The sequence below is a fragment of the Papaver somniferum genome, chromosome 1 (genome assembly GCF_003573695.1).
Source record: "Papaver somniferum cultivar HN1 chromosome 1, ASM357369v1, whole genome shotgun sequence".
Classification (NCBI taxonomy): Eukaryota; Viridiplantae; Streptophyta; class Magnoliopsida; order Ranunculales; family Papaveraceae; genus Papaver; species Papaver somniferum.
In genome coordinates this window covers 245481720-245493478 of record NC_039358.1, presented here as the reverse complement: position 1 = coordinate 245493478, position 11759 = coordinate 245481720, and the positions used below count along the sequence as shown (strand labels likewise).

The window sequence follows — 11759 nt, the reverse complement described above, 5'->3', positions numbered from 1 at the left end:
GAAACCTTATAGTATGTATTATACTTTTTGGTGCCGTGAAAGACTAGGCGGTGATTTGAAAACGACCACCGGTACTGGAGATATTTTTCCAGTTCCAACACTCGCAGCTAGTAGGAGTCATGGACCATGGGATCGAGGCCTGCTTCCCAATTAAGGATGGGTGGGACCCACTCCCGTAAAAATATACTCACCGTGTAACGTAAGTGTAAGAACACATGGACGCGTGCAGAAAAAGTTATTCGACCTAGAAAATATCTCCTTTTAGGATTTCCACAACTAGACATGGTTTCGGATTTATCTACAAAACTACCCTTGTGGTTCTTGTGTAACGTAGAAAACCCCAGAAGGTGCTAGAAAAATAAAAGGGATCTCTCCTCTGTTTCCTTCTCCCCCAAGTCCTCCTCCCCAGAGTCGGTTAACAAGAAATTCCACCCAGAAAAAATAAATCATCAGCAGGTATACATAATCCCTCCCTACCCATCTCCTTTGATTTTGCTGTTTTCAGTTGTATCATGCACAGATCTTTTTATCTCATACAAGTCCCAATTTCCTACGCAGAGCAAAATTATTTGGTGTGCGATTCCTGGAATCTAATTAAAATCGCGTTATCTACTAATGGTAAGAACTTGATTTTAAGCTTTATCAATTGTTGCATTTGGCGATGAATGATTTTTGCCTGTTTTTTTTTTGTTGTTGTTGTTGCAGGAGCCATTGGTAACAGGGATGACTGTGGGAGCTGTTGCTTTAGGTGGTAGATACTTAATTCAGGCATGGCATGCGTTTAAGACACGCCCAATTATTCCCCGGACACTGAGATTTTACCAAGGTGGATTTCAACCTGTCATGACCAAAAGAGAGGCTGCATTGATTCTTGGAGTCAGGTATATTCTACATTCATTCCCCTTTGCTTGTGCTTCTTAGATGTGTAGATTCATAGGCTGCAAAATTGACCTTGTATTTGAACTGCGAAGAAACATAGAATTGGGGGTGGGTTGTTGGGAATTTTACCCAGGGTTTGCTTATTTGGTCTAGCCGCTACCAATCGCCTATTTGTGCACACCAACATTTTAGCACTATCAATCCCTAATTTATTTGAGAATGAAGCTGCCCATTTGTGTTGCAATGGGTAGAGCGTCTTGCACTGATAATATACTGTCAATTTGGTAACAATTGGCCAATTTGTTGTAAGGTCTTTGTAGTGTGCCGACATTGATCAAACCTAATTGCTGAAACATCTTTGACACACTTCTGGAAGCGCCTTGGTTCATTAAGCGTTCAGATATTCCTAGTTTACCTGCAAAATTTTACATTCGTAGTAGCTATTAAGACTATGAAGTAAATGAATAAAATGTGTCTTTGTTGCGATTGGGACTATGAAGCAAGTGAACTTGTCAGTAAGTGTGTAACACTGTCAATCTCTAATTTATTAGAGAACAAAGCTGCCAATTTGACCTTGTATGAGAATTGGGGGTGTTGGGAATTTTACCCAGGATTTGCTTATTTGGTCTAGCAGCTACCAATTGCCTATTTGTGCACACGAACATATTAACACTATCAATCCCTAATTTATTTGAAAATGAAGCTGCCCATTTGCGTTGCAGTGGGTACAGATTCTTGCACTGATAATAAACTAACGAAAAACGGCACCAAAAACTATCATTTGGTAATTTCTGAAACATCTTTGACACACTTCTGGTACGTGTGCTTTGATTCATTGGGCGTGCGAATGTTCCTACTTTACCTATGAATAATTTGTGTCTGTGTTGCAACTGAGACTATGAAGCAAGTGAACTTGTCAGTAAATAGAGAAGCTAGGAAGTTCCGAGTGATCCTATCCTTTCCTTCAGTAACATTTTCTTTTGTCAAGTCTGTTAAAAGATTTTTGATAAAAATAGGAGGCAAGCCGAACGAGGCTCTAGAACGCTGCTTGATTTTCTGTTCTAGTAGTCTTTAATTTGGGTGCAACAGTTCATATCCTTGGGCTGTTGATGATATGACTGCAACTGCAGAAAAGAATTGCCACTAAAATTTATTTTTCTATTTGTTTGGTTTCGTTCAGAGAACATGCAGTCAAGGAGAAGATTAAGGAAGCACACAGGAGAGTGATGGTGGCTAACCATCCTGACCAGGGTGGGAGCATTTATCTTGCTAAGAAGATCAACGAGGCTAAGTTACTGTTGATGGGTAAAACACAAGGGAGTGCATCTGCTTTTTCATAAATCAAATTTGCTCCAATCACTAATATATGCTAATATGATGGGGCAGTTGAGACGTACTAAATAATCATCTGTTATCGGTTATAGAAAGTGTACGAACAGGTAGAATTGAACGATGCAATGAAATAATTTTAACAAGCATGGTTGTACAATTTCTCACTCCAGTCTATGTTTTGAGTTTACTTACTGTATTCACTATGTTTGTTGCACCTCTTTTATGTGATTCATTTAAGTGCATTTTGAACTAGTTTGGCCTTGAATATTCAAGGCACTCGAGCACAAGATCACCTGTGCAACTCTTTATATGCCTGCCCTTTTAGTACAACAATGTCATGGTTATTGGAGCAGAAAGGTGCACCCATATAGGAGATGGTGTAGTTTGCTCTGCTTCATACGTTACAGATATGTCTAGTTTCAGAATTGAACTATAAGCCTATAAACCTGAGCATGATCATTTGGATAACATGTAAGCGTGCGCAGCAACACTGAACCCACCTTAAGAAGAATTCCCAGAGTTGTCCGAGAAGTTTGAAACAAACCAGAGATTGACACAGTATACCATGGTAAGATTGTGTGTGTCGATCACATTGTTTCATGTAGGTCTAGTGTCATTTAACTGCTTTAAAGTTATAGCTATCTAAGGGGCCACAAATTACATTTGAACTGCAGGTATTGTGTCTTTCACTGGCCACAGTTCCATTTTGATTTAGATTTGAAGGTCCACCTGCAAATGCTTTAAATCGAACATGTGAAGAGTTTGTAAAGATACAGTCTTCCCAAATTCCTTGTCTTTAAGAGTACACAATGTGTCCAACAAGAGTACACATCCTTGCAGTGGAGCTTGAAGGTTTGTTGTTATGCTGCCCTGTGCATTAGGCAATGGAGCTTGAAGGTTTGTTGTTATAATGCCCTGTGCATTAGGCAATAAAGCTCCAAAGCTGCATCATACACCACAACAACAAGTATCTTCCTACATGCATATTGGCAGGGGAATATTCTGACTGCACTTTTTATTTTACAATTTTGCTTCGTAACTAAGGGCCTAAAACTGATAGATAATTTAATCTAAACTGTGAATGTCATAATATAATGATGGAACGGAGTAACTAAGCAAAAGTACCGCAAGTAAAACTGTAAAATTTTAAAATGTAAAAGGACTATGAGTTTGACAACTTGCTTTTTTTACCGAGTAGCTAGGCAAAAGTATTGCCAGTGAAGCAGTAAAATTTTAAAATGTAAAAGGACTTGGATCCTGACAACTTACTTTTTTTTTTTACTTTTGAGCCTTGGCCTCGTAAAACGGAGAGACCCATATTTGAGCGGGAGTTGGGGAGAGAGAAAAACACCTTTGCAAACCTAAAAAGAACAGAAAGAGAGAGACCAGAGACCAGTTTTATTTCTCTCTTTATTGCCCACCGGAAGACGGAGAGACTGAGGGGGCGGTAAAAAAAGCAAAAGTGGTATTGCGATCTCGATAAACCATGAATCAAGAGAAGGATGGTGGTGATGATGATTCTAAAAGCAAAACAGCTGTTATTGAAACAACAAAAACAGAATCAAAGATTGAATATGAGAAACAAGGAAAGAGGGGTTTTAGGGGTTTTGGTACTGATGATGATGATGATGATGATGGTGACAAGGAGAATAAGATGGAAAAGATGGAAGAAGACAATGGTGGAATTAAAGAGATTGACGAGGGCTTATTAGGAAAAGGTGAATCAGATTCAGTAGAGGAGGAGACTAAAGAGGTAAACTCTATTATTACTACTGCTACAGAAACAGTAATAAAAAGAGGAAGAGGAAGACCTAAGAAGAACAAGGCAGTGGTGCTGCTGGAAAATACTAAAAACATGTTGAATAATAAGGTCAGTCAGATTTTTGAATTAATTCTCTCTTTTTGATTTGATTGATTTTGATTACAGAAATTAATTCTCTCTTTTTGATTCATTGATTTTGATTATAGAAATTAGATTTTGGATTTTGATTTTGAATGATTATGATGGAATTGTTGTTCTAAACAGGTCAACCAAGTGGAGGAGGTGGAAAAGAGGGAACAAAATGGAGGAATTGAGGGTTTAGCAGGGAAAGGAGAATTAGATTCAGTAGTAGAGTGCATCAAGGAGGATGACTCTATTACTAAAGAAACAGTAATAAAAAGAGGAAGAGGAAGACAACCTCATTCTGATGAACAAACAAGAAGGAAAAGAGGGAGACCAAAGAAGGTTGAAGATACAAACAGGATGGATGATGTGAGCTTTTTAATTCTCTCTCTTTTTTTTTTTTTAATTGATTTGTTTGTAGAAATTTGGTTGTGAATTCTGGATTTTGTATTTCGAGTTCAATGTGGATGCTATAATTGTTGTAAACAGGTGGAGGAGGAGAAAGAGAATGAAAAGGGGATTAAGAAGATTAAAATGGGGGGAGAAAATGGAACTGAGGAGACTAAGGAGGATTTAGGAAATGGAGAATTGGATTCAGTAGAGTGCGTCAATGAGGAAATAAAAGGGAAGAGCTCTATTGCCAAAGAAATAAAAAGAGGAAGAGGAAGACCTAAGAAGGTGATGCAATTGGACCCAACTACAAACAAGATGAATCAAGTGAGCTTCTTAATTCTCTCGTTTTGATTGATTTGTTTGTAGAAATTTGGTTTTGAATTATATGTGGATATGGGTGTTGAGGGTTAGATTTTAATTTGTTAATAGGTGAATGAAGAGGAGGGGGAGAAGGTAATATGTCATCACACGGCAAGCACCGACCAAACAAGAAGAAAAAGAGGAACACCTAAGAAGGTGGAGATATTGGAAGATACAAACAAGATGAATAGAGTGAGCATTTTAATTCTTTCTTTGCTAATATAAATTGGTTGTGGATTTTGAATGATGATGCTAGAATTGTTGTAAACAGGTGAACCAAGTGGAGGAGAAGGTAAGGTGTCATCAGTGCGGTAAGAACGATGAAGAGGAATATGTTTGTTGTACAAAATGTCAAGTTAAAGTATATTGCATTGGTTGCATAGGAACTTGGTAAGATCGAATTGAAGCTTGTTTTCTGAATTCTCATTGTTCTTTTCATTCTGATATGCTAAGGAAATTACTCCTATTCTTGTTTTTCAAATTATAGATTGAGAATTAAATTTGGATTGGGGCATGATCATAATACATATTTGCGGCGGGTTGTTTTTATTGTGGAGTATAGGTATCCAAAGTTTTCGGCTGAAGCTATTGCACAGTCTTGCCCATTTTGTCGTGATAATTGCAATTGCATAAAATGTTTGCGTTCATGTATAACGCCCAAGGTTTGATATGTTTTTTTCACTTGTTTTCTTTATCTTTGTTAAAAATTGACCTTCTGGAATTTTAATATGTGTTTATCTCTTTCTACCATGTGTAGAACTTGAAGAGTCAGGAAATGATGATGAAAAACAGGGAGGAAAATGGAATTGATGAGATTAAGGAGGGGTCAGGAAAAAGAAAAAGAGGAAATCCAGAGAAGGCGGTGCTACTTGAGAACGCAAAGAATAAGGGTAGGGATTTAATTGATGAGCAAGGAAGAAGAAAAAGAGGAAGGCCAAAGAAGGTGGTGCTAGCAGAAAATACAACAAAGAAGGGCAGTGATTTAAGTGATGAGCAAACAGGAAGAAAAAGAGTAAGACCAAAGAAGGTGGTGCTACTGGAAGTTACAAAGAAGAAGGGTAGGAATTTAAGTGATGAGCAATCCATAAGAAAAAGAGGAAGACCAAAGAAGGTGGTGCTAGAGGAAAACACAATGATGAAGGGCACAAATTTAATCGATAAGCAAACAAGAAGAAAAAAAGGAAAATCAAAGAAGGTGGTTCTACTGGAAATTTCAAAGAAGAAAGGTAGCGATGAACAAACCATAAGAAAAAGAGGAAGACCAAAGAAGGTTGTGCTCCTGGAAATTACAAAGAAGAAGGGTAGGGATTTGAGTGATGAGCAAACAAGAAAAAAAAGAGGAAGGCCAAAGAAGGTGGTTCTACTGGAAAACATACAGAAGAGGAATGATGTGAGTTATTTTTTTTTTTTTTTTGTGATTGATTTATGCATAGAAATTCAGTTTTGACTTTCAATTACGCGATGTTAAATTTATTGTTGTGAATAAATAAACAGGTGAGTGAAGTGGAGGTGGAGAAGAAAAGGTGTCATCAGTGTAAGAACGGTAGAGAGGAATATGTTTGTTGCGGAAAATGCGAAGTGAAAGTATATTGCTTGCGTTGCATTCAGAGTTGGTAAGATCACCTTGGAACTTGTTTCTTAATTTTGATTTTCTTTTTGATGATTTAATGTTTGTGGTTAATTCTATTATGCCAAGGAAATGAACCGTTATCTTGTTTGTTCAAATTATAGTTCAAGAACTAATAGTTTGCAATGGGAGATCAATTAACATCTCGTGGTTGTTGTTTTCTCTTTCTGTGGAGTATAGGTATCCGAAATATTCGGCTGAAGCAATTGCAGATTCTTGCCCATTTTGTCGTGGAAACTGCAATTGCAAAGCATGCTTGCGGTCATTCAAAGTGCTTAAGGTTGATATTTTATTGCACTTCGTGTTATCTTTGTCGGTGCTACGAATTGACATTCTGGAGTTTTAATATGTTTATTTCTATCTACGATGTGTAGAATTTAAAGAGACAAGGAATGGAGATGGATGCAGACGAGAAGCTTAACTGCTGTAAATATATGTTACGAGCTCTATTACCCATCCTGAAACTAATTCATGAAGAACAAGATATGGAAAGAGTAGCGGAGGCAAATATACAAGGTGCTTTACATAACCTTGTTCATTGTTTCCCCGTTTTTGTTGTCCGATTTTAGAGTCTTCTAAATTACATATATTTCTTTTCTGAGTTATCTACAATTAGATGTTTGTAACGAGTGTCTGTTGTGAACTTGAGACACATTCTTGTCAGATCAAATGTATAAATGTGTGCATCCATGGTGGATTTGGCTGATCTGCATCGCAAAATTTATGCCACTCGTTTTCATTTTTTTTCCTTTTCTGATAGCTACTGTGTTCGTGCAGGAGTAAGAGTTCCAGATTTGGAGATAAAACAGACTTCTTGTGAACCAGATGATCGTTTCTACTGGTGAGGCTTTCCTTGCGAGGAACATATTCTATTTTTGCTCCCTTTAATACATTCTACTAACAGATTGAATTTAACCCATGACACATGAGCAGCAACAACTGCAGTACTTCAATTGTCGATTTTTATCGGAGCTGCACATACTGTTCTTACGATCTATGCCTGAATTGTTGTCGTGAAATCCGTGGTGGTTCTTTACAAGGAGATTCTCGAGAATTAATTACGAAGCATGGCGACAAACAAGAATCTGGGTGGCAAATGGGGAGGAATGGTAGCATCCCTTGCTTGGCTAAAGAAGTCGATGCTTGCGATTCTGGTCAACTAGAGCTGAAGCATATTCTTCCAAAAAACTGGGTTTCAGAGCTGAAGCAGAAAGCAGAAGAACTAGCAGAGAAATACAAACTCTTAGATGTTCCTGCAACCCCTGCACATAAGTGCTCCTGTTTCAATTCTGCCGGCTCTATTGACTTGGAAAACAGTAATTTGCGGATATCATCTTGTCGTGAAGATTATGATGACAATCATCTGTACTGTCCATCAGGTAGTGATATGCAGCATGGGGACATGGAGCACTTTCAAAAGCATTGGATGAAAGGTGAGCCGGTAATTGTCCGGAATGTTGTGGATCTTACGGATGGCCTGAGCTGGGAGCCAATGGTTATGTGGCGTGCATTGCGCCAGGTAACAAACCCCAGCAAGTCTAAGGATCCATCGTCCTTAACAGCAAAGGCCATCGAATGCCTGAATTGGTGTGAGGTTGGTTTCATTGCTCTCATCTCTGACACTCTTTTAATTTATATGCTCATGACCTTGAATTTTGTATTTTTGATGTGCAGTTTGAGATTAATCTGAAAGAATTTTTCAGAGGCTATTCAGAAGGTCGGAGACACCTCAACTCTTGGCCTGAGATGCTCAAACTGATGGATTGGCCACCATCGAATTTCTTGGAGGAACGCTTGCCACGCCATGGTGCTGAATTCATTAGTTCCTTGCCATATCAGGGGTACACAAATCCGAAGAGTGGATTTCTTAATCTTGCAACAAAATTGCCAGAGGATGCTGTGAAGCCGGACTTGGGGCCCAAGGCATACATTGCTTATGGGTATGGCGAAGAACTCGGCCGTGGTGATTCTGTAACAAAACTTCATTGCGACTTGTCTGATGCGGTATGTTTACTTGTATTGAGTTTGCACACTGACGTTCATTCTTTCTCATATATGTCAGTCTACACATACTCTGAAGAATTTTGCTAATTAGTGTTTCTTGCATCTGGCATAGGTGAATGTCTTGATGCATACTGGGGAAGTTTCTCTTGATGCTCGACAACGTTCTGCTATAAAGGCTTTGAAAAAGACATACAAGGCCCAAGATGAAAAAGAGCTTTTTGTGACTTCTCCCGAGTCAAATTTTGAAGCATCTATATCTGAGATTGGTGGGTCATGTGCTGCTCCTTCAAACCATGAACAATCTAAGTCTGACCTTAATCGTGGAGAAGAAGAGTCTTGTATTGTCGGCTGTGGCCCAGCTACCAGTGGTTTGGGTGTAACACAAAAGGATGCATGTGAGGTTCAGGCGGTGGACAGTTTGGATCTTAATATGGATGTTAATCTCCAAGTAGACGACAACCTGGCTTCATTGGAGACAAATGAAACGGAAATGTGCATGGTTCATTCTAGACATAAGGTTTCGGATACGAAAGACCATGCAGACCAACAACATGGGGAAACTGAGGTCACCAATAATGAGAACAAGTTGAGTGAAGAACAGAGTAACCTTGATGGCTTGGAGAAGAGTAATGGTGGTGCTCTTTGGGATATCTTCCGCAGGCAAGATGTTCCAAAACTTCAGGAATATCTTAGAAACCATTCCAAAGAGTTCAGGCACATAAATGGTTCTCCTGTAGCAAAGGTAATGACCGATCCATTTTATTCATGCAAACCTGTTCTTACACTCATTGTTGACATCACATTAAAATGGAAAATATTGCTGTTTGGAGGTAATAGATATGCCTGATACATCAAGCAAGTTTTCTGAGATCCATCTGTATCATATTGATATATACCTTTATGCTTTCACTGTGCACATGGTACACCAATTAGCTTGAGATCTGTGGTTTCTTTTGTTGGGGTTTGCAGTTTGAGTAGCAAGAGCTTGACTATAGTCTAATATTATAAAATGATGTGCTCTATTATTGTAGTTCGCTAGTACGGTTAGTGTTAAGCGGACGTTATCCACATTGTCTGTTGTAACTTAACAGTATTATTAAATATTACAGGTTATTCATCCAATTTATGACCAGACTTTTTATCTCAGTGCAAAGCATAAGAGGGCGCTCAAGGAGGAATTCGGTATTTTTTCTAATTATTCTAGCTAATCTTTCTAAATTTTGGTAACTTAGTACTTCTTTTTTATTCTTATCTAAGTGGCATTTGGATTCGATGTAGGAATTGAACCTTGGACTTTCATACAAGAACTTGGAGAGGCAGTATTAATCCCAGCGGGCTGCCCTCATCAAGTAAGAAACCTCAAGGTATGGAGTGATTTCTTCCTGTTTGTAGAAAGGTTTGAGCTATCCACAGTTTTATGGTGCTGTCCAACTGTGTTGTAGTTGTTTTAGAATTTTGAACAGTAGGAATGAATTTTTTAATCTTGCTTCTGTCTATGTTCATTTTGTTTTCTTTACCTTTGCAGTCATGTCTTAAGGTTGCAGTCGACTTTGTCTCACCAGAAAATGTCTTAGAATGTGTGAGGTTAACTGAGGATTTCCGTTTACTACCCAAGGGCCATAAGGCAAATGAAGACAAGCTGGAGGTATGGTTTTCTCAGCGTATAAATCCTCTAACTCTTGCTGCTCTACATACAGAGACTTGTTTAGCTCTGAATTTAATAGTATCACAACCATTAGCTTCAATTTCAGTGTCGTTTGAGCTTCATAAAAAAATTTGTGCAAGTAATAAGATTTGTCCATGATCCCGTCTCTTCTAGAATTAAACAAATTTCTTGTTGTTTCAGCTCTTTGATTGTCTTTTTAATGCACCCTCGATGAGTTATTTATCTCTACTATTTTTGAGAGGCTCTTGTTAAGCCGTGTGATTTTGTGTTCATATCAAAATTTAGTGATGCCCATCACAGAATACATGCGAACTCTAAAGAATACACTATGCACTGTGCATTAGGTCCGGGGTTGGTGCTTTAGAAACCAGTGTCGGTACTGTTGATTATGTTTTATGTCATCATTATTAGGGCCTAAAAAATCTCCCGTTGTGTTCATATTAACGAGTCAACATGACATTTTATTATTCTAATCAGGTAAAGAAGATGACCCTCTATACTATCAGCCAAGTTGTGAATGAACTGGAGCAGTTGATCAAGTAAGTCCTGTTAAATTCTTATCAGGAAAAGTCTTACGGGTAATGTGGCATGCACATAACTTTGTGAATCTTGCTGATGAGCAACTCACTCTCACTATATTTGTTTGATTTTTAATTGCATTAAGATTTATTCGAGCACGGCAAGCCCAAAACACATGAATTCGATTCGGTTTCTGGATGGATGGATATGCATTTCAGTTTTACTTGAGATATTAATAATGCCAAATATGTTTTCCAGGTCTGAGGATACTAAGAGCACTCTATCCGATTCTGATCCAAAACTAAATCCTCCGACAATTGAGATACTATAGAACAGAAAGGTACTGAAGATACACGGATACGTCATTTTTTTGTAGATTTTTTTTGTGTAGACAGTCGTCCTGTTGAAAGGTGAACGGCACCAAATGGCTGCAAACAACATACATACCACCACAACATCGGCAACAGTATGATCCATTCTTGATTTTGTGAATCTTAACCTAGGTCAGGTTACAATTTTATACTCTCATTTTTTAGTGACAATCCATTACTGCCTCATTTCCTCCCTCTCCTTGTAAGACGAGGTTGTGGCTTGCGAGTGTTCTTCTGATAACTACATTTTGTTGCCAATTCGAACACAAATACATATTGAAATAGACATCCTTCAACTGTAAATTTTGTTGGATGCTGGATTCTGAATACAAAGGCCTGTCACTTCTAACATGGATTTTGAATATGGGACCTTGATTTTGTGGATGTTGTATGTTGCATGGATGTAGGCCTGGTGTGCTCCCTTGACCAGGCTCTCCATAATAGAAACTTGCACCTACTGTGGTAGACACATTGTAGTATTCTTCAACACATTAAACAATTACTGAGGGGAATAAACAAAAGTATTGAGCATGTTCTAATAGTCATAGCACTTGTTTATATGAATAGAATAAGAAAATCATGTGCAGAATTATTATTCCCTTTGTCTCCTTCCATATTCTATGGGAGAAAAAAGAAGATCTCCTGATTTGTGCAGCTGTAGTGCTCCCATCATGCAACTTTCTATGACTATGGAGAATACCATAGAAAACAACTTTTACCAGT

General features: G+C 38.2%; 2 protein-coding genes across 3 annotated transcripts; both read left to right on the top strand.

Moving 5' to 3' along the window:
• The first annotated feature begins 340 nt into the window (after nucleotides 1-340).
• Nucleotides 341-2411, top strand: LOC113323684 (mitochondrial import inner membrane translocase subunit TIM14-1-like). The gene is made up of 4 exons (XM_026572023.1): nucleotides 341-456; nucleotides 559-618; nucleotides 706-881; nucleotides 2060-2411. The coding sequence occupies exons 2-4, from the start codon at nucleotides 616-618 to the stop codon at nucleotides 2217-2219; spliced, it is 339 nt and encodes a 112-aa protein (XP_026427808.1). The 5' UTR covers nucleotides 341-456; nucleotides 559-615; the 3' UTR covers nucleotides 2220-2411.
• Nucleotides 2412-3564: 1153 nt separating this feature from the next.
• LOC113323573 (lysine-specific demethylase JMJ25-like) lies at nucleotides 3565-11388 on the top strand. Of its 2 annotated transcripts, none has more exons than XM_026571902.1 (19): nucleotides 3565-4081; nucleotides 4238-4465; nucleotides 4586-4813; nucleotides 4919-5041; nucleotides 5121-5239; nucleotides 5412-5511; nucleotides 5607-6239; nucleotides 6344-6462; nucleotides 6657-6756; nucleotides 6851-6992; nucleotides 7254-7317; nucleotides 7410-8070; nucleotides 8157-8480; nucleotides 8593-9222; nucleotides 9590-9662; nucleotides 9759-9844; nucleotides 10006-10125; nucleotides 10624-10685; nucleotides 10924-11388. In XM_026571902.1, exons 1-19 carry the CDS (start codon nucleotides 3698-3700, stop codon nucleotides 10994-10996), a joined length of 4269 nt encoding a protein of 1422 aa, XP_026427687.1. In that variant the 5' UTR covers nucleotides 3565-3697; the 3' UTR covers nucleotides 10997-11388. The 2 variants fall into 2 exon arrangements, with proteins under 2 accessions (XP_026427687.1, XP_026427682.1); XM_026571897.1 differs by having other exon boundaries at nucleotides 3566-4081; nucleotides 8151-8480.
• Nucleotides 11389-11759: the final 371 nt, after the last annotated feature.